This window comes from Alexandromys fortis, unplaced genomic scaffold, assembly GCF_014885135.2.
Source record: "Alexandromys fortis isolate MF-2015 unplaced genomic scaffold, M_Fortis_MF-2015_v1.1 scaffold_18, whole genome shotgun sequence".
In the NCBI taxonomy this organism is placed as follows: domain Eukaryota; kingdom Metazoa; phylum Chordata; class Mammalia; order Rodentia; family Cricetidae; genus Alexandromys; species Alexandromys fortis.
Genome location: NW_026067897.1, coordinates 8,722,418 through 8,748,776, shown reverse-complemented (window position 1 = coordinate 8,748,776; position 26,359 = coordinate 8,722,418). Strand labels below are relative to the sequence as shown.

The 26,359-nt window shown below is 42.8% G+C and overlaps 1 protein-coding gene across 3 annotated transcripts; it reads left to right on the top strand.

The window, feature by feature from the left end:
• The first annotated feature begins 525 nt into the window (after positions 1-525).
• Sdcbp (syndecan binding protein) lies at positions 526-26,222 on the top strand. Of its 3 annotated transcripts, none has more exons than XM_050164193.1 (9): positions 526-667; positions 10,979-11,046; positions 12,547-12,625; positions 14,189-14,298; positions 17,802-17,960; positions 19,823-19,998; positions 21,990-22,161; positions 24,356-24,447; positions 25,094-26,222. In XM_050164193.1, the coding sequence occupies exons 2-9, from the start codon at positions 10,996-10,998 to the stop codon at positions 25,146-25,148; spliced, it is 894 nt and encodes a 297-aa protein (XP_050020150.1). In that variant the 5' UTR covers positions 526-667; positions 10,979-10,995; the 3' UTR covers positions 25,149-26,222. The 3 variants fall into 3 exon arrangements, with proteins under 3 accessions (XP_050020150.1, XP_050020146.1, XP_050020161.1); XM_050164189.1 differs by having other exon boundaries at positions 17,799-17,960; XM_050164204.1 differs by lacking the exon at positions 526-667 and adding an exon at positions 679-821 and having other exon boundaries at positions 17,799-17,960.
• The last annotated feature ends 137 nt before the right edge of the window (positions 26,223-26,359 follow it).

Here is a 26,359-nt window from a genome sequence, read left to right as displayed (position 1 = left end):
AACCACGCCATCTGTGAACAGAGCTGTATTTCTTCCTTTATAATTGTGTGTTTTTGCAAGGTTTTGATTCATTAATCCACAAGCTCCCCGAGGATTAAATTCTCGTTCTATTTGTCCTGTGTTTAATACTTATTGTTTTGCTAGTTACAAAAAGAAAATTTCAAGGTACTGTGACGCTAAATAATTTACATAGACAATTGCTTGCCTGCTAACGCATTCCTAGGAAACGCTCAGGTTATGGCTTCTGTCATGGAATGTTGCGCTACTTTCGCAGATTCATGTCGACGAAAAACATAGCTGAGTTCTCGTATCAGCATCATCAACTCTCAGAAATCAGTCTGTGTTTTTAGATTAGGACGTGGCTTTCATTTTTTGTGCGACACCGAGAGTAGCCGTCGGCAGCCAATGAGCATTCGCTCTGGGAACAAAGGGTAGTAAAAGGCGGAGGGGGCTATCCCGGAAACGCGGCGGGAACCGGGGTCTCGGCTCCGGGCGGAGGTGGCCGCGCAAGCTGCGCCGCGTTGTCATGGGGACGGCGCGTGCGCCTGCGCCTGCGCGGCGGAAGGCGGGGGCAGCGATGACGCGCAGGGCGGGCCGGGAGGTTCGCTAGTCGGTGCCGGAGCGAGCTGGCGAGCGAGCGGCCGGAGCAGCGTTGTCCTCGGTGCAGGTGAGCGACCGCGCGAGCCCTGAACCCCGGGCCCCGGCAGGTCCTGGAAGCTGCTCGGGACACCGCCCGGCCTCCCACCTGCCGTCGGCCGTCCTGGGTCGCGTCCTCGGCGGCGTCAGGACGGCCCGGGCGGGACCGACCGGAGGCGACAACGGTTAGCAGCTGAGCCGCGGCTCTCGGAGGGGGCGGGGAGGGACGGGGCTTGGAGCGGGTGTTTGCACAGGAACTGTCCCCTGGAGGTCTGGTGACTCAGCTCTCCTTTGAGGATTTTCTTCTAATTCTGGGCGGAGGGAGGCTGTGGACGTGGAAAGTTTCCAGTTCCCGAAGTGCAGTTATGGAGCCGTGGAGTGTGTGGGATCCTCTGTTGTGTTCGTCCCGTCTTCAGACACGTAGCGGTGTTTTTTTTCCCTTAGGTAAATTACTTAGAAAGTGTAGGGTTTGATTCTTAACATGCACGCATTACACCAAGAACAATGTTTAAAAAACGAAAGTTACTTTAAAATAGCGGTTGGCCTGGTAAATGGCCATGCTTCTGAAATGTAAAGGTCATAAACAGATTTGTGCGTTCATTTTCTCGTTTTAAGGCTGAGGACAGACTGAAAACGTTTCTTTCAATCCTGTTAACAGCTTAGTTCCTTGAACTTCTATGTTTTACGTGGTACTTAGCATTGCTGACCCAATGGTGTCTGCCAGGAAATAAGGAAGTGGAATGACTAAAGGTTTCGGTAAACAATCGCTCCATTATAACTGAAGTTCTTTAACTTTGGAGGCAGGTTTTAGCTGTTTGCTAAACAGCTTTAATGAAACCATTAAAGAGGATTTAAAACTCCTGAACAAGAAGGGACTGATGAACAGTTAAATGCACGTTTTAATTAAGCAGTCCCTTAAAATAGGCCTGACACCATTTTCCTAGTGTTCTTCCCAGATCTGATGATAATTGCTCATTAACTAGGAAGCATGGCCTTGTCTTTTAACCATTGCGAAGATTTCAACTATATCTCTGTTGTAGCACAGCATTGCTTTCGGGTTTTTCTGCTCTTGGCTCACCAAAGCACAGATTCCAGACCTCTATTAGATAGGTTCTGTCAGTACTGTTGGTTAATTTGTTTCCCTGGTCAAATATAGTATCTGTAGTAACTTGAGTGGTTTCAAATGAGTGTGAGAGAGTATCCATTTCTGTTCCTTGCTAAAAGAGAATTTTTTTTGTTTAGGTTTATAAGCACTAATAGAATAATGATTGGAGTGGATTTTGAAAAGTGCCTACATTACTAGTTCCTTCTGGTCACCTTTCTTATGCGTTTGTCCTGGTTGGCCTCTACACAAGATGCACAGTCAATCTGGAATACAGATAAAACTGGGAAGGAAAACTAACACCCCCCTTAGTGTGATGGGGTGGGAGGGCGATCTAACACTGCAAACCAAGTTTCTCCTGTGAAAGAAAACCATAACACCCCTTTAGTGAGATGGGGTGGGGGTGGGGGAAGGCCTAACACTGCAGGACTGAGTCTTTCCTGCCCCGTGGAGAATCTTGTTTCTCCTGCTCAATAGAAATATCATCTACAATGTCACAGCATATATGATCAGGGCTCTCACTCTGAGCCTGGAATACATCAGCCCGGTCTTACATCATCACCTTTCTCCTCTCGTCTCCTCTCTGGAACTGTGGCTGAAAGATGAAAACTCTAGATTTTTATTACACTCAGCAACAACGACAACAGCAAACTAGTTTTCCCAAAATATCACTTCCCTCGTTTGAGTGGGTCAAAGGCCCAAGGAAACAGCACTGTATTGCTCTGGGAGTGTTGAGGGACAGAGAGGAGAGTCTTAGCAATCTAGAACTTACGTCACCACTCACTAATGTTTCTAAATGATGCTGAAAGCAAACAGAAACCCTAAGATGCCTGCAGGAATGGTAGGATTGCTCAGACCAACAGTGCGGTAGTGAAATGGAGCATTACTCTCAGCCCTTCCCAAAGTAACTGACCTTTCTAAAAGGCACCAGACCTACAGCTAACATTATTGTAGTCCTTTTTGCTGTTGTCTTTATGTTTTGAAGAGATTCTGGTGTTACCCAAATCATTAGAGAAAAGTATTCGCAACAGAGGATATTTTCTAAAGCCTCCCTTGCATTAGGTTCAGGACTTTCATAAGACAGTAACTAGTATTCCGGTCTCAGCCAGTTCGGGATAGGCCACACCTGCTTGAGGGGCTGCTTGTTGAAAGCCTTGGTTCCTTGGCTTGGTTCAGCTGCTCTGAAGGCTTCAGTAACTCCGCAGGTGGAGAGGACTTTGGGTGCTGATTGACTCGGGGAGCCTTCAGGAGCCGTCACTCCTGGATGGGAGACCTAGAAGCAGAATTCTGTGGCGTAGTCGGCACATGATGGTTTAATAGGACTTGTAAAGGATTAAAACGAGAGCATGCCACTGCTGTGATCTTTTCAGAATTCTCTTTATTCACAGTGGTCATTGTGAAATTCCAGTCTAGGGTAGCTTAACGGATCTGCAGGAAGAGCTCAATCCTTTGGACACTTGGAATCAGATCAGAGACTCAGCCCCTGTGACTAGGGGTGGAGGAAAGTGTAAGAAACCTGGGAACGGCTTCTGGCAAACTGTTCTGTATCCTGGAATTTGACTGCCAGATTCAGTCTCACTTTAGGGGATATGGTACAGGTCGCATAGGTAGAGTAATAATTGGCCTTGCTGTGGAAATAATTAAATGACTCACTTCTTGCTTGAAAGGGATCAATTTGTTCTTCCAGTTGTGGTATGGAAGATAAATGCCTGATTTCATCCCCAGTAATGAGTAACACTTAGCTTGAGTGATTTGTTTTTTGTTTGTTTGTTTTGTTTTTTTTCGAGACAGGGTTTTTCTGTGGTTTGGGAGCCTGTCCTGGAACTAGCTCTTGTAGACCAGGCTGGTCTTGAACTCACAGACATCCGCCTGCCTCTGCCTCCCGAGTGCTGAGATTAAAGGCGTGCGCCACCACTGCCCGCCTAACTTGAGTGATTTTGTTGGATATTTGGGGGCACTGTTGCTTATGTAAAACTAAAGTGAGGGGACGCAAAGCAGCTGGAGCCAGTCGTGATCCTGCAAAAGGAGGTCGTTGAAGGCCCAGTTCTGCCTTAGCAGCTTCTCCTGCTAGGACTTCTTCCTGTTCGTGTCAGCTGTGGGAGTTTTATGTGGGGCTGCATGGGGAGGCGCATGGGTGGATGTGCAGGAGGGTGGGATCGCTGAGGGAGGTGGAAGGGTTGCGGTGGCTGTCCTATGCTGCCTTCTGCACTGTCCTTGATTCCAGTAAGAAGGGACTTCATTCTGAAGGAGAATTGTGAGAGCAGAAAGTGCTATGCTTGATATCTGTAAACATCTCATTTAGTGTAGCAGGAAAAGGTTGGCTGGCTGTATCAAGGAGAAGCAGGGCGAGAATGCAGAGGGGGCCAGCGGGAGGTAGGGTGGCAAATCAAACCCTAGTCCGAGAAGCCAGCCTCATCTTGGAGGGAGGGGCCAGAAGGGATATCCTTTGGCTCCAGCTCAAAGTAGATTCAAGTTCAGAGGCCTGAAGGAAAGAGAAGTTTAAGCAAAGGTTGTTCACCAAGAAAAAGCTATTGAGTTAATTGTTAATATGGAGAAAAGAAAGAAAACACTGCTGGGGGCAGTGATTGGCCAAGGGCGAGAGAGCATCCCATCATCATGCAGGGGCAGTGAGGGTGGATGGAGACCAGCCAGGCACCGCATCCTGCCCTGCGTGCACTCAGCCATCCATCGGGTGCATCTCTATAATAAACTGCGAAGTTGAGTAGCATTTTCCTGAGGTTTGAAATTACACAACTTGAGAAGGTTACAGGAACACTTGGTGTATAGCCATCATGCTGAAACAGAACTTGTTAATCCCACCAGGTAAGTGGTAGTGTAAGACCACTACCACAATTATTGGGTCAACTTTGAAGCAAGCTTTATTATAAATACTGGCCAGGACAATGGACACTGGCCATGTCCTTACCTGGGATTCCCAGAGAATGACTATAAATCAGTAGTTAGGTGCCTATAAAGGCAAAGCCCACAAACCCACAGGGCTATGGTATACTTCCACCTTCATCCACTGGGGTGAACATCATTCTGCCTGTGCACTTCCCGCCTATGTGTGAACGAGCACAGCCTGTGCACTGGGAAACCGATGTTGTTTACACAGTGAAAACAAGTGGCTTGTTACCTTCCATGTGCAGACGCTGCCAGCATTCCAGGGGGTTATCTGTTTTTGAGCAAGTGAGGCTCACAAGTTAGAAGCATTTTTGTTTTATAGATCTCTAAAGCACAGTAGATTGAACTTATAACTTTAGCCTTCAGAAACTTTCAGAGGCAAGAAGGGACTGAAAGTTTGCTTTAAGAATATGCCTAAAATCCCAAATCTGGGAATAAGAAGTGACTCAAGTCAAGAAACCCTGTACATAGCAAATCAGAAGTGTCAGATGAGCAAGTGAGACTTGTGAGAGCCACAAGAGAAGGACAGCGCATCATGTGCACGGGCCTGGGGGCTGGCGGCAGACTGCCGGGCCAGGGAGAGTGCTGTGCTGGAGTGTGCAAAGTGTTGAGAAGCCTTCTGCACAGCCTTGTAAGCCGCAGAACTACTCTTCATAGACAAAGCAGCCGTAGTGCCCTGGAGAAAACCGTGAAGAGACTTTCCTACCAGGTCTGCCCTTTAACAGGTGCTAAAGGGAGTCCACCAAATGGCCTCTGATAGAGGATGTTCACCATCTGTGAGCGCACGGGGCCTGGGAGGTGACTCAGCTGGCACAGGCTTTTGCCTCACAATCCTGACAACCTGAGTTTGATTCCTGTAACCCATGGTGGAAGGAGAGGTACCAATCCTGGAAATGGTTACCTCCTCACACAGGTGGTCAGCTGTTTAAACCCTTGTGGTAACCACAGAGAGGGTTGTAAAAGGAAATGGAACAGATCAGAAGTGCATAGCTAGACACACACACAAATGAGAGACCGGTGAGAAGAAAGATAGCAAACAGCAAAGTGTGGTCAGGAAGTTACCGGTATGGAAAGACAACTGCTAAACAAACCAAAAAAAAAAAAAAAAAAAAAAAAGACCAAGTGGAAAAAGTCACCTGTCTGTGCTGTACAGGAGATACTATGGAGACATGGGCTGGTCCAGGTGCAATGGTAAACAGAATGAACCATTAACTGGATCATTTTTCTCCTCAATGAATAAAAAATGCACTCACTGATCAACCTCTGCTTAAGCTTCTCTTTCTGCTAGGCCAGTGGTTCTCAGCCTTCCTCATGTGGTGACCCCAACCATAAATTTATTTTCTTGCTACTTCATAACTGTCATTTTGCTACTGTTATGAATTGTGATGTAGATATATGATATGTAGGCTGTCTGATGTGTGACCCCATGAAAGGGTCTTTTGAATCCAAAGAGGTTGCAACCCATAGGTTGAGAACCACTGGTCCAGGTCTTTTGTCTCTCAGAATGAGCCAGGTATGGCCCTTCTTTCTGACCTCTCCCCTCTAAGTTCAGTAATTTGACAGAAGTACTCAAACCTCAGCAAAACACTGCTTGTCCTTCCCAGTTTGCTATAGATACTATTGCTTTTCTTCCTTTGTTTTTTGTTTTTTTTTTTTTTTTTTTTGAGACAGTGTTTCACTGTGTAGCCTTACTGTCAGAGTAGACCAGTTTGAGTAGACCAGGCTGCTCTTAAATTCACAGCCTGAGTTCTGGGATTAGATATTTATTTTTATATGGTGGGTTGAGCATGTTTTGTGTGCTGTGGTAAGCATAGGACCAGTGGCTCTCAGCCTGTAATTTATGACCCCTTTGGAGGTCAAAAGACTCTTCCACAGGCATCATTACGATTCATAACAGTAGGAAAATTAGCTATGAAGTAACAGTGAAAATAATTTTATGATTGGGGTCACCAGACCATGAGGAGCTAGCTAACTATTAAAGGGTTGCAACATTAGGAAGGTTGAGAACCACTGGCATAGGACATTCCAGAAACAAAGGCGTGGTGGTGAATGCAGAAGGCACCCACTCAGGAAGCAGTTGATGCACACACTACCTCAGAGTCTTCAAATACATAAAGCAAATAGGGCCACAGGAGGAACAGATAGCAGTGTAATGGCTCCGCTAGTGAAAAGAACATGCAGATGGAGCATTAGCAAGACAGCAGGGGACTCGGCAATATTGTATTACCAAATGGACCCGAAGGTATCAGCAGGACACTCCATCCATTTCATAGAAGACACTTTCAAGTGCATGTACAGCATACGCCTGAGAAAGATCCTACGAGGTCATCACGTCTTAACAATTTTAAGAATATATTAAGCATCTTTTTGACAGAGAAAGTAGATATCAAAATATACTCTGAAACACCTTTTAGAATAAAAGAAGAAATTGAAGGGGAAGCTAAAGAATAACCCTGACGAGCGAAAATAAAATACAGTGGCTCCAAACTGAAGCAGAAGTTACAGGCGGTTGTAAACCGTCAGCATTGGTGCTGGGAACCAGTTTTCTGCAGAAGTAGCATTGCTCATAGCCACCCAGCTCTCTCCAGCCCCCAGATCTGTCTATATGCTTATAAATGCCAACTCCACATTTAAAACTTGTGTTAAAGGGTGAAGAGTAGCGACAGTAACCAGAATGCACTGTGTGAAGTTATCAGAGATCAAAGTTTAATAAAAAAAAAAGATTCTAAAGTTCATGCTAAATTTAAATGGATTTAGGATAACCAGAAGATTTTTTAATTTTTTTTTAGAAAAAAAGAATAGTATGGGAAAATTTATACTCAAAACAGTGCAAAGGTACAGTAATTAAAGCTGGTATTGGTAAAAAGTAAGCCAGTAGTAAAGAGGCCAGGAAGGATGATATACTTAGCCAATAATTGATTTTGAACTAGACTGCCAAGGCGATTCAATAAGAAAACAATCTATCCTTCTTAAAAGATGGTGCTGGAATCAACTTCTTGATGTCCAGGTAGGAAAGAATTAAATTGCGTCTGTATACAAAAACTATTCAAAATATAACAAAAATCCAAATATAATAGCAAATCTATTAAATTCTTAGATAAAAGCAGTGTTTTAGTGACCACGAGTTAGTTTTTTTTTTTAATGTTGCATTTAATGTACAAATAGCCAGGAAGAAACACATTAACTTTATCAAAACAAAATACTTATGTGCTACAAAGGGCACTCAAAATCAAAGAGACGCTAAAGATTACAAGGAAAGTATTGGAAATCATATCTGACAGGAGTGTGTGATATGTCTGAATGTATCCACTCCTCCCAAATTCGTTGTTTAAACCTCTGAGCCCCAAGATGAAAGTCTTTGGGACTGAGATTTTTGAATGCTCTGCTCTTAGGAGTGGAGCTGCCACCCTTATAGACGAGACTCCATATCTCTGTCTGTGCCTTCTCCATGTGAGGACAACGAAGAGTTGCTGGTGTGGCACAGGACATGATGTTTGGCCTTGTTCTTGAACTTTCCAATGTGCAGAACTTTGAAAAATAAGTTTGTATTTATAAGCCAGCCTGCTCCATTGATTTTGTAACCTGAATGGATTAAGAACCTAATATCTAGACTGTAAGCAGAGCTATTACCATTAAAAAAATAATAATCCAGTAAACAGACAATGGATTTGAATGGGCATTTCCTCTTAAACAGAAGATGTAGATGTTACAAGGTCCGCAAGTGGCCAGGCACATGAAAGGACGCCAGCATCATTAGTTGTCAGGGAAGTGGATTCCAACCACATGAGATGCTGGTTCACTCCTGGAGTGGCTTTCTCAGAACCACAGACTAGCAGTGGAGAAATTAGAATTCTGAGACTATAAAAGTAATGCAATTCTTTTAGAAACCAGTTTGATAGTTTATAAAAAAGTTAAAGGTTCGGTGAGTTACCATATTGATTTAGAAGTTATGTTCTTAGCTATAAATATCGAAAGAATTAAAGGCATATCTTTATGCAGACACACACACACACACACACACACACACACACACACACACACAGCAGTAAGGCAAGAGTGCTAGCATTATTCATTATGGCCCCAAGGTACAGATCTGAATGAGTGAACAGAAAGTGGCATATAAAAGATGTAATGTATTCGGTCATAAAAGGATAAAAGCTCTGATAGATGCTATAACATTGATGAACCATTAAAGTATCATTTGCAATGGAAGAAGGCAGACAAAAGGCTATGCTTATACTATGCTAGGCTTAACTTAAAAGCTTAGTGTTATCGTGCCTTAGAGGTTGTTGTGGGTCATAGATATCATAGCTGGATGGGACTGTTGGTTGCCTTCCTCCTTTGGTATCTTCTGGTACCATGAAGGCTAGTCTTTGGGAGGGAGGCTTTCAGGTAAGTTCCAGTTCAGGAGTTTCTAGGCCCTGTTTCTGGAATGCATGGTATCTTCAGCAATAGGGACATTTTTTCTGTCTATAGATGGGCAGTGGCAATCGGCTGTATGCTTTGGGAGTCTCTTAGACAGTTGCCTTAGTTAGGATTTCTGTTGCTGTGAAGAGACACCGTGACCACATCGGCTCTCAGAAAGGAAAATATTTAATTGGGTTGGCTTACAGTTCAGAGGTTTAGTCTTTGATCAGCATGGTTGGACGTGGCGGCATGCAGGCAGACATGGTGCTGGAGAGCAACGGAGAGCTGTACATCTTGAGGCGCAGGAAACAGGAGTGAATGCTCTCATTGACGTAGCTTGAGCACAGGAGACCCCAAAGCCCACACCCATGGTGACACACTTCCTCTAACAAAGCCTCACCTCCTAATGGTGCCACTCTGTGTGGAAGCCATTTTCTCTCAAACCATCAGAGCAGCCCTGGCCAGTAACTCAAATGAGGGCTTCTCATGTCTGTTTTGGGGGTTTTTGTTTTGAAAAGGAGCTGCTGCTAGGACTGAGCAAGTGCAGCACAGAAGCAGACTGCCTGCTGAGCCTGGTGTTCTGTGCCTGCGGAGGTGCTGTTGTAGACTTGTAGGAAAAGCATTCTCAGAGGGTGCTGGCCCCAGCATGGCTGAGAGGCTCTGTATGCCTCCCTTACTGAGCACACAGCTTCCTGCCTTCTGCCAGCAGGGCAGTACTTAAAAGGTTCAGCTGCAGAGCAGATATAAGGAATAGATTTGGAAGTGGGAGGTTGATGGACTGGCTTAGTAATTTGCCAAAACCTTTTAACAATTAGGATACATTCTGTTTTATTTGGTTAAGTGGAAAGTCTTGATATTTATCTCAGAATATCTGAACAAAATGTAAACTATGTGTCAGTGTAATATTTCAGAGAATTTTATTTAAAATTGTTGCAAAAAGCAGTTTATGGTATCTTAAAAACATTGAACAACATAGAAATGTTAAAAATAAAAGGTAATAATTTCTTTTTTGTATCTGTTTCCTCAAGATAAAGCCATTGCTATTAAACAAAAAACCAAACAGATGGCCTATGTTAGTTTTTCCATCATGTTGACAGTGCATACTCTTTGCTCGTGTTGTTAGAAGGTAATGTATCTTGTGAAAAGTCATTTCCCGACCTGTTTTGCTGGGGGCACTGTTCAGCCAAGCAGAAGCCACGTGCCTTTCTGTGATTGTCACAACTTGGGAAGGAGGCAGCTTTCCCTGTAAATCTAAAATCCTTGATGAAGTAGTTTGGTCGCTATGGGAACAGAGAGAGTTTGGTAGCAACTGTTGAATGCTAACAACTATGATATGCTTTAACTAGCCCGTCGTTTTGGCTTGAACACATATGTTGATGGTGTTATGTCGATTGCGTTGGATGGGTTACTCAGTCTAGGGGTTTGTAACCCACCCTGCAATCAGTTCTTCCAGGGTCTCGGAGGGGCCCTACCTGGAAGGGAATGAGCTAGGACAGAAGAAGGAGGCCAAGCAGATTTGTCAAAGCCTCCGTTTATTAGGATCATGGTTGCTGCTTATATAGCCCCTGAAGGGTAGGGAAACTGGACTCTTGTGGCTTGTTCCAGGTCACGTAGGCCAGGTTATGTTCGGACAGGTAGGCCAAGAAGTCACAAGTTGTCACACCTAGTTCCCTGGATAGCTGGAATGTGAGGCGGGTTCCGCTAACAGATAGCTCTCCATCAACAGCTTAATTGGGTGTGGGGCAGGTTCTCAATAGAACATAATTATGGGTGTGGGGTTCTCTGCAGACTCCCCAGGGTGATGGTTCCTGTAATGATTTTTAGGGGGGAAATGGCTCTTGACAGTGTTACGGTTGTCCATGTTTATGTGCTTAGTGCTGTGCGTGTACTCTGTGCATTTCTATGACAGTTGATTTTTTTTTTCTTTAGAAAAAAACCCTGCAAAAATGTCTCTTTACCCATCTCTTGAAGATTTGAAGGTAGACAAAGTAATTCAGGTATGTGTGCTTTTAATTTTAAATTATTTCATGACGTGTCCACTTGTGAAATGAAGCGGGAAGCGTGTACTTGTTGGTCCCCCCCCCCCCCCCCCCCGCATCTGCATAGGTCTGTTGTAGACCGCAATGTTAGAAGAAGGCTAGAGATTCTTTTTTATTTCTCTATATCTATTAGCCCTGGCATGAACAAAAGTGTGTGTGTGTGCCTGTGTGAGTGTATGTGCACGTGTGCATGTGTGTGCCACAGACATGTGAGTGCAAGCTCTTGTGAGACCAGACGAGGTCTCTGCTGGGGCTGGAGTAACAGTTGGTTGTGAGCTGCCAGGCTCCAGTCCTGGGAACTGAACTTGGGTCTGCTTCAAGAAACTATACTCTTTTCATCTTAACCTCTGAGCCATCTCTCCTGCCAGATAGTAGTTCTTTAAAATTTGTTCTACAATCTTGACAGTGCTTAATTTTCTTAGCACAGCTTCACTTGCATATAACTCATGTAAGTCAGAGGGTATAACGTAAGCAGTAGTGTTGTGTAAAGTTGGTGCTGTTGTCTTGACACCATACTTGGGCGGAAGGAGAATGAACAGAATAATAATAGCAGCTCAGGTGTCCTAGGGACTGACCTAGTGGCACTGGCTGGGGAAATTGCTCTGTGGACAGTTCCTTTTCCAACATCAGTCTAAGAAGGATATTAAAGTGTGGCTTTTAGCACCTGTGTGTGCAGCTGAGCTGCTGAAGAGGGATGCTTCTCAGCTGCAAGTGGCGTGCTCTGTCGTTGTAAATGTCTGTCATTTCTTTCTGTAGTGTTGAGTTTGCCCACTGCTGTGGTCATTCTCACAAAGTTCTCACAAAGCTGTTATCTGAGTTATTCCATCTCTACGTTAAGGACTAGCCACACAGACTACAAAGAATGATCTTTGTCCATATTCTTCTTAATCGCTGTGTCTAGAACTGAACTTAAGTTAACCACAGTTGGCTTTCAGCAGGGGTTGTTCTCTTAGAAAATGCACAAAGCAGGTGATGTTGACAGATGTTCAGTGTTCAGAGCAGAGAGCTAGCGGCAGGGAGATGGCACAGGCCTGGGTAGAGGTCGCATATGGCTTTTCTTTCTGTTCCTTTTAGATTTCAAAACATTCCTAGTCCAGCTTCTTGGGCTACTTGTTCTGCTTTGCATCTAGTGTGGGTGATTCATGTTTGTTTGTTTGTTTTTCATCTTAAAACTTCTTGTCATCTGGCCCTTTGCACTGCAGCCGTGACCTGGCGGTTCACATTTGTGAAGTATTTAGTAGCACATGGTTCTAGAACCCTCCTTTTCAGTTCAGACTTGTTTTTTATTTATTTATAGATTTCCTTTGGAAAATAAATGGTTGCTGAAGTATTTAAAATGAAACTTTGAGTAAGACTTCAATTGTTCATTTCTTTTGGGCAGTTCTAGATGTAGCTCGTAAATCATATATAAGAAAAATAAGAAAATATTTTTGGTTTTAATAGGATTTTCTTTTCCAGGCTCAGAACGCCTACTCTGCTGGCCCTGCCACCCAGGCAGTTCTGGTGGATGTCTCTGCTTCTTTCCCTCCAGATGGAAGTAGGTTCACACTTTGGGCTCCTGGTCTTTGGACAGAAGCACATATAAAGCCCCTCTTTCCCCCTGAAATGAAGAACCTAGGATTTTGACATGCTGTATGAATTTGTGATTAGCGATCTAGTAGCAATAAGGAAGAATAGTTTACTAAAGAACTAACCCGCATTTACTCAAGAGAGTGGTCTTTGAGTATGAAAATGTGTTTTAGGGCATCCTAGAATTTTACCTTAGTTTATCCATAGTCCTTAACATAGTCTGTTCTTTAACGGGAAGCCCTGTTCCCTGGGAGCTATAGCTTTCCTGGCTTGTATAGCTGCTTGCAGACATTCCGAGCTGCTCTGCTCTCAGCTCTGCCAGGAGCGTGGGAAGCTTCCAGCTGTCCCCCTTTGCGTCTTACGTCAGACTTCCATAAGCCACAACCTGCCCCCTTCTGATTCAGGGGCCTCAGGACAGCCTCTGAAAGACATCGAGGTACCTAGTAAACGGTGAATTCTAATTCTGTTGTCTTTTATCTTCTGTGTGACCATTCAATATTATTCTTTGGAGTGAATCTACTCTTAAGTCAAAATAGATTATAGGAAAAGATTTTAAAAATAGCACACTTCCAAAAATGTTAAATATTGTTCATGTTTAAAAATTTTGTTTGCCTGATTCCATTGTGATTCTGAAAGTGGTAGGGAACAGTCAATTTACAGGCTTTGACTTTTCCCCTCTTAGCTGAGAAGTAACCATCACATGCCATAGCTGTTTATGGAGTGAGTTCAGCAGTTGTGACAGAAATACTTCGGTTGTTCTCAACAGAAGAATTCGTGCCATAGTCCCCAGATTTCTAATCCATAGATGATTAACATAATTATATTAAGAAACAGAAAGGGCAAGATCATTTATTTAGAAAAATGATTTTTACCTCTCTGCATCCTCTATTTTTGTCTCTGGATTTTATATCTGTACTGTGAACATACACAATGTTTTCTTATTAGAGAAATGCCACAGCCATTAGCGTTGGGTGGTATTGTGTGTGAGTATCTAGCAGGGGTCAGAAGCAGACAGGAGGATTTGCACAGGTCTGCTGATGGCTCGCAGGCCTTATTCTGTATCTACGTACTTATTTCAACTTTAAAGTCCTGCTCTCTAGCCCTGTCTGGTCCCAGACTTGGGTCAGCCCTGCTTCTGCCACACGGGTGGAGCTCTGGCTTGTAGCCACGCACCCCACAGCCAGCTCTAGACCATGGTAAATGAGGGACTTGGACACCTGTGGGCGTGGTCTGAGGGCATCCTGAAGCCAGTGCCCTCCTGAAGCCAGTGCCCTCCTGAAGCCAGTGCCCCATGGCCACAGAGGGTGACTGCACAGGAAAGCTCAGGCTGTCTCAGGACTTTCATGTGAAAAATTTATGGATTCTTTTCATTCAAATTATGGCAGAGATGGGAAGATGTCGTTCCATATTATGGATCCTTTAAATGTGTCTAAATCTTTGTACCTTAAATGTGTTTTTTTAAATAAAACACAGTCCACAGTTATTATTTTGAATATTCTACCAATGCCTTTTCTTCATTTGTTTATATTAGATCTCTACCCTAAACTGTATCCAGAGCTTTCTCAGTACATGGGACTGACTTTAAATGAAGAAGAAATATGTACAAATATGCCTATGGTTTCTGGAGCACCAACCCAAGGGGTATGTATGTAGAGTATAATTCTGAATTATATAAAATGCTCTTTATGTGTACATGTACGCTCTCATTCACAGCAAACTTATTTATAAATTTAGAGCTGACTTCTCAGATTTTAGCTTTTCTCTCTCTTTTTCCTTTTTTTCCCCCCTCGGGTTTTGAGATATGGTTTCTCTGTGTATCCTCGGCTATCCTGGAACTCACTCTGTAGACCAAACTGGCCTTGCAGAGATCCAGCTGCCTCTGCCTCCCAAATGATGAGATTAAAGGCATGTACCACCATGCCCAGCCTGATTTTAGATTTCTTTATAGATGTATTTCTTAACATTGTCGTCCACTGTTGAATTTATTGGGTCCTTGTCTGTTTTTTGCCTTTTGCATTTTGTCCTTTCCTAAGACATTGTAATTGGGCCTCTGCCATGTTTCCATTAATTTATCCTTTCTAGCTGTGGTTCTGCACTGAATTTTCTACTTCCGACATCGACTGTCCCGTTACTCTCCATGTCTCAGCAAGTCCCTTTCCAAACAGCATTGCATTGCTGATGGATACGTCATCAGAAGTATATATTTGCTGTGTTACTTTGCTCATAGTTTTAATATTTTTCTTACAATTAGAAAGCAAGTTTCTTGCAATTAGACTGAGGTGCTAGGCTTACATATAACATATAGCACTTGATGTGATTGTAGTTACATACTTCATGGCTGAACCCACTTTTGTCTTCCTGCCATAATGTCATTGTTAGTACAGTACCTGACATTTATTTGTTGAAATTTCAATATTTTTTGAAAACCTACTTGTGTTAGTCAGGTTTCAGCTGAAAACATAGTATTTGAACTGTGGTAATTTAAGGAATTAGGTAACTAGATTTCCAGAGGAAAAAGTAGCACCCAGGTGGAACTGCAGAAAGCCAGCTGCCATCCTGGGGTGGAGTGGACGAGATGCTGGAACCTAGAAAAGCTTAGGCTGGCCTTGGGAAGCGTTTCTGGCAGCTGCAGCCCCCGAGGGGGTGGGCCCGTTGGCAAGAGATGGCTCAGTGGCTGCAGGGTTTGCGGAGGAGCTTCAGAGCATGTGAGGACTTCTGGCACATACTCAGAGATACCCGTGTAGACGCATTATATAAAAGTGAATCTTAGAAACAGGTATGGAGAAGCATAAAGGTTAATTGCTATATTTATAGAAGATTTATCTTCTAACAGAAATAAAGCCAATTATAGCTATTACTTTAGTGACTGGCTCCAAGGCTCCAGTTAGTATATCTGACCTTCGCTGTCAGGTCTGCATTCTTTGTTCCTTTAATTTGATCCAGTGTCCCTGCCCTTTGGTCCATTTCTTGCCAATAAGGTGATCTTACTTCCTTTAGAAGTGGCTGTGTTTATACGACGCTTTGGTGTGCTCTTTTCTTTCTCTATCATTTTGCTGTGTTTAATTTGTTCTGGAGCTTTCTGTTAACTCTTCACATAGTGACTCTTTCATTTCACATACCATATAGTTCTTTTTGTGTTCCATCTAGTTCTCTCCCCCAGCTTTATTAAAATTACATACATTGAAGGTGTACAACATATATGTATCAATTTGTGTACATTGTAAAATGTTCCCACAGTCAAGCCAATGACTGTACTGTGTCTGTCCCCTCCTAGATGTGTGTAACACCTTAGTGTGTAGCTGTAACACTAGCAAATTTCAGTTACACAGGTTAACACATGGCTACTGTGCCCTTCATTAGAGCCTGAGACTTGTTTTTATCAAACTTTGTCCATCTCCCCGTTTCACCTCTGCCCACTGCTTACCCCCCAAGTGCCTTCTGGTCTCTGCTTCTGACACTCTATTTCTTGTTTTCATAGCAGGACCAGACTGTACTATCATTGTATCTCTGACATATTTCCTTCAGTGTGATGTCCTTCAGGGTCATCATACTCTCCAGCTGCCCATGTATTCATGGCTTGAGTCATAAGCCATTGTGTATTTACGGACAGACAGCATTTTCTCTAGTCATGTATCTGTTGACAGAGACTTGTTTCTAAGCTTTGGTCACTGAACAATGCTGCAGTGGACATGGGATGCAGGCATCGTTGGGATACACTGATTTTGTTTTCCTTTTGATATTTGTCCAGAAGGGGCTTGTTTGACCTATGGCAAATTTGCTTTCATTTTATGAGGATCCTCCATATGGGTTTTCATAATGGCTATAGTAATATAATATATAATGATATATAGTAGTATATTCAGTGTATGACAATGCACAAAGTTTCCCAACACTTTGGTAGACACACTGATATGTGAAGAGACAATGTAATTTTCTGGCTTTGATTTGCATCTTCTAATGATCAGTGATCCCTTTCCCATACCCATGAGCCATTTGTCCTCTTTGGGAAAATGTCTTATGTAGGCAGGTTGCCCATTTCTAAGTTGAGTTACTTGCTCTTTTGCTGTTGGGTTTTGAGTTCTTTCTACATCTGTATGCTTGCTCCTTAGTACATGACTTGCTGATAGTGTCTCCATTTCCATGGCTTGCTCACTGTTCCGTGAATGCCTCTTTAGCTGTGAACTTTCTTGTTTGTTTTGAGGCAGGGTCTCTCTATGTAGACCATGCTGGTCTTGAACTTACAGAGATCCACCCACCTCTGTTGACACCATGCCTTGCCCCAGCTGTGAAGAACCTTTTTAAATTTGATATAGTTCTAGTTAACCTATTTTTGCTTATAGTTCTGGTTTGAAAATTAAAAAAAAATACATTGTGAAGATAAGTATCAAAGAAATTTGTGTTTTCTCCTAGCCTTATGTTTTCAGCACACCTTAACACGGTTTTTTAATCCATTTGGAGCTGGTTTGTATGTTTGGTAGATCAGCCCCAGTTCCTTTGCACCGCTCTTGATGCTTCAGTTTGTCCAATCCCGTTGTAGACACATGACCACTTTGTTAAGAGTAGCTTAATATAAAGTTCTCATGTCATCCATTCCATTCCTGACTTAAGTCCTTGTTCTTACTAAGCTTATTTTAATTTGATAATTTTATGATTGTACCACAGAAATTCTCTGGAAAATGCTTGTTGCCAAAATCCTGTGTGATCTCTTAGTTGTAGGAAAGTACGTTGGAAATGAAGGCAAACAAGCATAGTTGTTGGTGAGGAATATCTTCTGAGAAATGATCATGTATGCTTTCAGTGCTGTGCCAACTTAGTATGTACTTACAGTCTGCGATCGTATGACCTCACTGGACAATGCAGCCTTTAGAGACCGCTGCTACTTATGTGTTCTCTGGTTGAGGCGGTCGGCAGCAGATGGCATTCATGTGCAGAGCACCAGTTGAGCTAAAGTAACAAGCTGGAGCAAAGCCAGCGTCTTATCAGTCAAGAATAATGGAGTCAATTACTAGAGGAAAGAAGAAATGAAAACCCACGGTGTCGTTATTGTAGAGAACCTACTTTCCCTGACGGAACTTGTTTGTGGAGTCGTGTTTGTCAACACTAGGGTTTCTAAATACTGACAAATTGGGTATTTTTCCCAGCAGTTGGTAGCAAGACCATCCAGCGTGAACTATATGGTAGCACCTGTGACAGGTAACGATGCTGGGATTCGGAGAGCAGAAATAAAGCAAGGGATTCGTGAAGTCATTTTGTGCAAGGATCAAGATGGAAAAATTGGGCTCAGACTTAAGTCAATAGATAATGTAAGTATATTCCTTAATTTATTGAAATAGGCTATGAAATACTAACATTAAACAATTAGAGATGAAAATAGTTTGGCTAGCTGTAATAACACATCTGCAGTGAAGAATATTGTGAATCTACTGACTTAATTTTCCATTTGGAGACGGCCTGTTGTGAAGAAGCCGTGTTGGAGCTTGTAAACAGGTCACTGGATTTACACAAGCCATATGACAGAGTTTGCGTGATAGAATTCTGGGCTTGACATAGGACAGCATAGTAAAAGTAAGGAAAATTGACGAGTGAGGATTGGGTATGCATTTTTAAACCAGTGTTTTAGGGCTTACTATAGCTGTGAAGAGACACCTTTACAAAGGAAACATTTAACATTTAAACCAGTGTCTTCAGGTTTACTATAGCTGTGAAGAGACACCCTTACCAAGGCAACCTTTGATTCAGTCCGTCCTGGCAGGAAGCATGGTGGCAGCAGGCAGGCATGGTGCTGGGGAAACAGCCAGACGTCCTAGTCAGCTGTCACACTGAGTGCAGCTTGAAGAAAAGACCTCAAAGCCCGCCCCACAGTGACACATTTCCAACAGGAGGTGTGGCCCAGATTAAAGTGTGCCCTCCAGCCTCAATGTCTGGATTAAAGGGGTGTGTTAGCCATCCTCCTCCAACAAGGCCCCACCTCCCAATAGTGGCATAAACCCTAAGGGTTTATGGGGCCAAATACATTCATACTGCCACACTAAGTGACAATTAATTTGTGGGATAGTTTTGCAGTCTTACTGCGCTTTAGTTCAGTGAGTCTAACTTTGCACAGACAAAACACGTGTGGCATGCCCTCTAGCTGACTGAGGCCAGTGGTGGCAGGAAATGGCAGCACCACCTTTGCACTTGAGGGGCTGGGGGCGTGATTGTGTGCAGCCCTCAGCTCATGTTCAGGACACGTCACTGTGCTGTTGTAAAGCCCTGGCCTCACCGAGGTCCTTCCTCCTCCGTGTGTGCAGTCCACTGCAGCAGAGATGCTCAGGGCCTCTGGCACCATCCTTGTCTGCTCAGCAGGTGCCTGTTCATTCCACCTCATGGAAGGATCGTGTCTGCCCTCCTTAGATTGTAGGGAAGATCTGACCGTGCAGATGTGTCCACATGTCCCTAGCCCTGCTCTTTTATGTTTGTATTTGGTTCAACATCTGATTGAATTTCCATAAGTATGATATGAATATGAGACTTAGTTGTTAGAGGTACTTTCCTGAATTTATTCATAAGCGTCCATGTTATAGTTAACATGCTTATCATTTTAGCCTTATTGATACTTTAAGATATAGTAAAATGGTCTTTGAGCTAAAAACATGGAATTATTACCCCAAACTATCATTCATTTTTAAAATTTATTTAATTTTATGTTTTGAGTGTTGGTTGTACGTATGTGTGTACACCACATGTATGCCTGGTACTGAAGTTAGACAGTGACACCAGCTCCCTAGGAACTGGAGCCACACACATGGTTGTGAGCCACCATATTGGTACTAGGAACTGAACCTGAGTTCTCTGTAGCAAGTGCTTTTAACTGCTGAGCCATCTGCCCAGGCCCGACTTTTTCTTTAAGCAGTAAAATAACTCACCAGACATGCGGTGCTTGGTGTGACCAGTTCCTGTATGTAGAGGTTTGCACCGGGTAAGGTCTAGGGAGGGTGATGTGGCCGAGGTTGCTCAGATAGGACTGAGGTCTATTTTTTGTTTTGTTTTTCAGATGTTATTGCTTTAATAAAGTTTTGTTTCTTTTTAAGGAATGACCTGACACACCACACAATACTAGGAATATTTCTGATCAGCTACCTTTCTAGCCATAGCAGTGGTAAAGGATATTTATTTTCTTATCTAGGGTATATTTGTTCAGCTAGTCCAGGCTAATTCTCCAGCCTCCTTGGTTGGACTGAGATTTGGGGACCAGGTATTGCAGATCAACGGCGACAACTGTGCGGGGTGGAGCTCTGATAAGGCTCACAAGGTGCTCAAGCAGGCATTTGGAGAGAAGATTACCATGACCATTCGTGACAGGTGAGCTTTCACCAACAGTGAAAGTGCAGATTCAAGCCTGCACTTTTTAGGGTTCTGTAAGTACAGTTTTCTACTTCTGCTTTTTTTTTTTTTTTAAAGAAAATGTTGATTCGTTACAGTCTTGCAGTTGTGGGCTGCAGATTTTTCTTACATAGTTCGATTCTGGATTTTGCATAGATCCTTTACCACACCTTACCAGTTGGTCTGTCTTTAGGAAGGATGTGGGCTAGGAGTGCTGACACAGTAAAGCAGTGCAGGCTCCCTCTGCAGCCCACTGTTTAACATCCCATGCCAGGGCCCTTTGTTGTGAGGACTGAAATGGTCACAGAATTCCCAAGAACTCAATTTTTGAACCAAATCTGGTCTCTGGCATGTTTGTGCAATTTAAGTAAAAGAGGATGATAGTCTATTTTTATCTTAAAATAAAAATGACATTCGTCTAAAAATTTTTTTACTGAATTCCTAAATATATGAGAAATTTGAAAATGGACGTTTGTAATTTTTTTTAATTTCATAGAGTCGGACCAGGGCTAGCAGGGTCTCTGGTTAAGTTCACATTGTTCTTCCGGAGGAAGGACCCCAGCTGGGAAGGGTCCAGTTGCCGGTAACTCCAGGGGCTCCAACACCTGCTTTCTTTATAGGCACCTGCACTCATGCACAGAGCCACCTGCGTCATTTTTAAAAATGTTAACGTTGTAAATAAAAAAAAAAATCACATGTTGAAATTAGCCAGTCCCAGAGTCTCAGTGAATCTCTATACAGAGTAGCTGCTTGGAACAGAAACTATGGACCTTCTCACTTGATTTTATGTTTTCACTGTGGAATATACTTTTTGAGACCCAGCACCATAAACAAATTCGTGAGAGTAAGAACTAGGAAAAAAAAAAAAAAAAAACCAACCAGTTATTTCTATTTGTGTTTAACTCAGGTTCACTGCCTGAATTCAGTCCTTCCTCGTGCCCTCATATTTACTCTTCTTGTTCTTTTTTACGTGTGTGTTATGTACCTTTGCATATGTGTGTATGTTTATATACACACAATATATGTTTTATTACAATATATAAACACACACATGTATATTATTGGCTAGGTTCTGCTTATAAAGAATGTATTTCCTAAGATTTTGTTACTTTGAATAGTAAACATTCTAAGGCCATTTTTCTTACAAATTTTATACATATGCACGCACACACTTAGAATAAGTAGCAATAAGTATAGATATCTGCAGTAAGGTATGGAGCCTCTGGGTGCCTGCCCAGGGGTGTTCTATTTTTAATTTCTTGAGAAACTTCCATACTTATTTCCACAGTTGCGTCCCTCCCCCCCATTTTTTGATAATAGAACTTTTGAACTTTTTTTTTTTCAAGACAGGGTTTCTCTGTGTAGCCCTGGCTGGAACTCACTCTGTAGACCAGGCTGGCCTCAAATTCACCTGTCTCTGCCTCTCAAGTGCTGGCTGAGACTAAAGGTGTGCACCATCACTGCCTGGCTGAACTTTTTAAAATAGCTACTAGACGTAGTTCTACATTTTTTTAAAAAAATGTTTATTGAGTTCAGTTGTCCATTTGTTGATTGGTGGGTTTATTTCCTTGGTATTTATGTCTGGAGATGTGGCTGGTAGGCGTCATGCTGTGGACAGTCTGCTCTGCAGGACAAAAATACTTCCGTGTCAGCTGGTCCCATCTGTTGGTACTGGGTGGGTAGTTCTTTTGCTAATGGTGTTCTAGTCAGAGTTGTTGACTCCAGTATCTTGAAGAGCATCCCCTGTATTTTCTAGAAGTTGGAACGTTTTAGATTTTTACAGTAAGAGTAAGGTTTAGCACGTCAGTCAAGTGATGAGACTGAAAAAGGCTACTGAGGTGTCCTATGGCATAATAAATTATTAGAAATAGCACTTAATATAACAAAATATCCATGTTGCAGGTTGTGGTATGTCATGCCTATTGAAATGTGAAATAAGTTTCAGTCTAGCCCAACCCTTGTGCTTACAGGCCCTTTGAGCGGACAATCACTATGCATAAGGACAGCAGCGGGCATGTTGGCTTTATCTTTAAAAGTGGAAAGATCACATCCATAGTGAAAGACAGTTCTGCTGCCAGAAATGGCCTCCTCACCGATCATCACATCTGTGAGATCAACGGGCAGAACGTTATTGGCTTGAAGGTAAGGAACGCACTGGACCCTGGTTTCAAAACAAAACATCATTTAGGTGGCATGACTTTTGTGATGATCCTCAAACATTGAAACTTGGTCAGAGTTAAGTGTAGGAGCTGGGGCTCTGGCTAGCCGTGGTCTTGGACCATCACAGAAATAATTCTGAGATGTTACCTGAAATTTTCTTTCCCATACCAAGGTAGCTAAACTGTGACTTGGTATTCCTTCAGGCTAAAATTCTGTGGAGACATGGGCAGAGACATTTTTAGACATTCTGAATGGATGAATGTCCAACTTTTCCACTCTAGGAATAAGTCTTGGTATATATATTAATACTTTGTTTTTATAGTTTTTTTTTCTTAGTTGGGTTTTTATCGCTGTGAAGAGACACCATGCCATGGTAACACTTACAAATTGGGGGTGGGTCGCTTAACAGTTTCAGAGGTCCGGTCCATTGTGATCATGAAGGGGAGTATGGTGACATACAGGCAGATGTGGAGCTGGCTACATCTTGACAAAAAGGCATCAGGAAGTTGACTCACACACTGGGTGATGTCCAGAGACACACTTCCTCCAGCTAGATCACACACTCCCTTCGGGGCCTATTTTCTTCCAAACCAACACATTCTACTCCCTGGCCCCCAAAAGCTTTTATGCAGTCTCTTAACTATAATCCCCTATACAATCAAAAAGCAGATCACATACGTCCAACATAGACACAGGATATACGTCACCATTCCAGAATGTAGGGAAAGGACCACAGTGAAGAAATACTCAAAGCAAGACTGAAAACCAGCTGGGCAGACTCCATGTCTGATGTCAGAAGACTCATCTCCAGTAACCCCATCCAGCTTTGTTGACTGCAGCACCTCTTCCTCTTGGTCTGTTTCCACTCCTGTTAGCAGCTCTCCTCAGCAGGTGTCCCATGACTGATGGTATCTCTGGGCCTCCATACAGGGACAACCCTGACATGTGCCTGGCCTCAGCGGCTTTATTCCAAAACTCCTTTATTTTATCCTTAGCTCTTAAAGCCAGAATCTTGTTCTGAACTGCCAAGTTCTGCTGCTTACTGGGGCTGGAACATGCCCTGTTCCCCTTTCAGTTACATGATCTGCCTGCTTCTGCCTCTCAAGTGCTGGGATTAAAGGTGTGCCCCGCCATACCTGACTCTAAGCTGGAGACTTCGCTGGGTGGGACCTTACCCCGAGGTCACTACTGTCTGGATTCCATTTAATTCATTCAGCTCCTTTCCACTTCCTGGTTCCCTTTTCTCCTCAAAATTTACATTTTGTAATTTATCCTGCTCAGCTTGCACTTTTTCATTATAAGCCTTCATTAGACTTACCACTAAAAACCACACAACAGTGTCTATACTAGGCTGTTTTGACATTTCTTCTGTCATGGGAATTAATCCAAAACTTCACTTTAGTCTCAGGCAGACTCTTCAGAGAAGGATAAAAGGTAGTCACTGTCTTCACCAAAATATCACAAGAGCGATTTCAAGGCAACAGACTAAAATTCTACACTGAAACCTTTTGAGCCAGCTCCCAACATTTCAGATCTCCAGCACCACTGTCTTCCATGCTCCACAGTCCGCCTCATTAAGCAGGGCTTAAAGCATTCCACTGCTCCCAAAGCACCACGGTCCAAATTCTCCAGACACACACAGCGATACCTCAGTCCCTGGGACCAGCTTCTGTGAAGAGACTTAGTTCAGTCCTTTATAGTCACGAAGGGAGCATGGCAGCATGCAGGCAGATGTGAAGCTGGCTCGATCTTGACCAGGAAGTTGACTCTGTTTTGATCTATAAAGTTTTTCTGGGATTTTTTTTTTTTTTTTTTTTTGGAGACAGGGACTCTCTACATAGCCCTGGCTATCCTGCCTCTGCAGTGCTGGCTCAGAGGCATGTGAAAGCATGCTCGGCTTATAAATTCTTGAATTAAGACTCTTATCTTAAGATCTTAAGGTTTTAAGTAAGACCTTAATTCATAAATTCTAGAGTATGGTTGACTGTATGTGGGGCGAGCTCTCCATTCTCGAGTATGGAATTTGTTCAGTACCCTCAACTTTAAAAAACATGGGTGTAAGATTAAATTTAAAATTCAGACTACAGAGATATTAGCAAGACATCAGCAAATACAGTATGATTTTTACCTAACAATTACAGTTTTATCTTTATTAAATTCTGTTATGTTCCATTAGGACTCTCAGATTGCAGACATCCTCTCAACAGCTGGGACTGTAGTTACCATTACAATCATGCCTGCTTTTATCTTTGAACATATTATTAAACGGTAAGTGGACAGCTCTATTTTACACTTGTGGTCACCTGACATAAATGTAAATGCTACTTTCAGTCTGCAGTTCTGCTTACCAGAAATATAGTCATATTATAGTTACATATATTGTATAGTCCCGTGTCTCTCAGGAGGCAGAGAGGTGCATGGTGTCCTCTGGGACTGAGAGTTGTTAAGGGCAAGCAAGGGTGAGTCTGTCCAGAGCTTTCCGACTCTCTGTATAGTTACCACGATGTCTCGGAAACCTTTCATTCAGAGTCCTTATATAGCATGTGAAAGAGATTTGGAAGATATATAAGCATAACCATTGTAATGAAATCTTGATCTATTCGGGAAGAATGCAGCTAGCTACTCTTGAAACAGACTTGTCTTTTTAACTATTGGTAGGTCCCTTCTCCCCCTTTTCTTCTGACTCATCATAGCCTTTTTTGCTATTTTATTTTGATTAAACTGCCAGTCTTAACATAAAGGACTCGCACCTTCTCTAGCATGTCTGCCCTGGTACGGACAGTCTCCGACAACTCAGTTATCAGTTCCTTAGCTCTGAGCTCATTTAAGGACCTTTTCCCTCTCCCCCAGACTCATTGATAACCCATGGCATTCTTGACATAAGTCATGTGTTACATGATTGGCTCTCTTGTAGGATGGCACCAAGCATTATGAAAAGCCTGATGGATCACACCATTCCCGAAGTTTAATAACCCTGTACAACACATCACAGCTGAATGTTTCTAGTTTTCTTCTTCGGCAACTTCTAGATTTTGCATATGAAGCTTTCCTGAAGCCAGGGAGAATATGCTGCATGGGGACCTGTCTATCTTCCATCATGGCTGGGAACCTCACGCTATCTGACGTCTTCTTCAGAGTTAAGATAGGTGTAGCCTTATCCTGGTTTTACAGATGTGAAACTTCCTGACTTTCCTAGAATCGTTTCTTTGCTGGAAACCTGATGTTTTTATAAGCCATCGTGGTTAGGATGACTGGTGTAGACTTAGCTGTGGGAACTGGTCACCTTTGTCCTAGATAAAGCACAGTGCTAGTCGTGTGTTCAGTTCTGTGGCGCACTTGGACTTCAGAACATCAGCATATAGTACATGGAGGATGACTGCCTTTGATCGTTACTTTTTCTTCTCTGTATGAGTGTGTAAAATTCCAGTTAATCAACACTGGTTTCATTCCACAAAAGCATTATACAGTGTGTGCAGTTTGCAGAGACTTTATGATTGTCACTAAATTTTAACTACCTTCACTTAATGCGCTTCAACTGCCGCCTTAACTACAGTAAGCATTTAGAATAAAAGCCAAAATAGAATTCTTGCTGCCTTCTGAGACCTGAGATGTTAGCTCTCTATTAAGCTGGTATCCGCCAGCCCCGAGCAGCTTACGGCAAAGCAGAGCTGCCTAGTTGTGGAAGATTTTTCTAGTCGCTGCATAAAGGAAACGCCTACAAGTTGCCGTATTGCTTTCTGAAAAACAGACCGCTATATATTTCATGTAAAAGTTGTTATATAAACAGAACAAATTTTGGAGTCTCCTTTTCACTTGTGGATTAAGTGGGCAATACTTAGTTTGAATCCTAACATTATGTAACTTAGCTACTTTGGGTAGTCTTAGACTGCTTCCCTAGCCATTTTAATTTGTTCTGTCTTCTGACTCCGTCCTCTAAACAGAAATGGCAATGACACTTTATCTTGATTTTTTTCTTTTTTGCCTATCCTAGTATTTTATCTGATTATTATCCTATTAAATGTATAAATGTATAAAAATGCTAAGTCTGTGTTATTTCTTCAGTCCTCTCACATCCAGTCTGAGAGCAGTCCTAGAGCTAAGTCTGTGTCTGGAAATACACTTGCTCGAGACCCCTAGATGGCCAGGCCTGTGGCCCCCGTTCACCCTGTACCCTAGTTGT

What these genes read in the sequence shown, in the direction of transcription:
- Sdcbp (XM_050164189.1), top strand. Translation starts at nt 10,996, where the DNA reads ATGTCTCTTTACCCATCTCTTGAAGATTTGAAGGTAGACAAAGTAATT. An exon ending in AGGTAGACAAAGTAATTCAG is followed by an intron (nt 11,047 to 12,546) that starts GTATGTGTGCTT and finishes TTTCTTTTCCAG; the next exon opens with GCTCAGAACGCCTACTCTGC. An exon ending in CTGGAGCACCAACCCAAGGG is followed by an intron (nt 14,299 to 17,798) that starts GTATGTATGTAG and finishes TATTTTTCCCAG; the next exon opens with CAGTTGGTAGCAAGACCATC.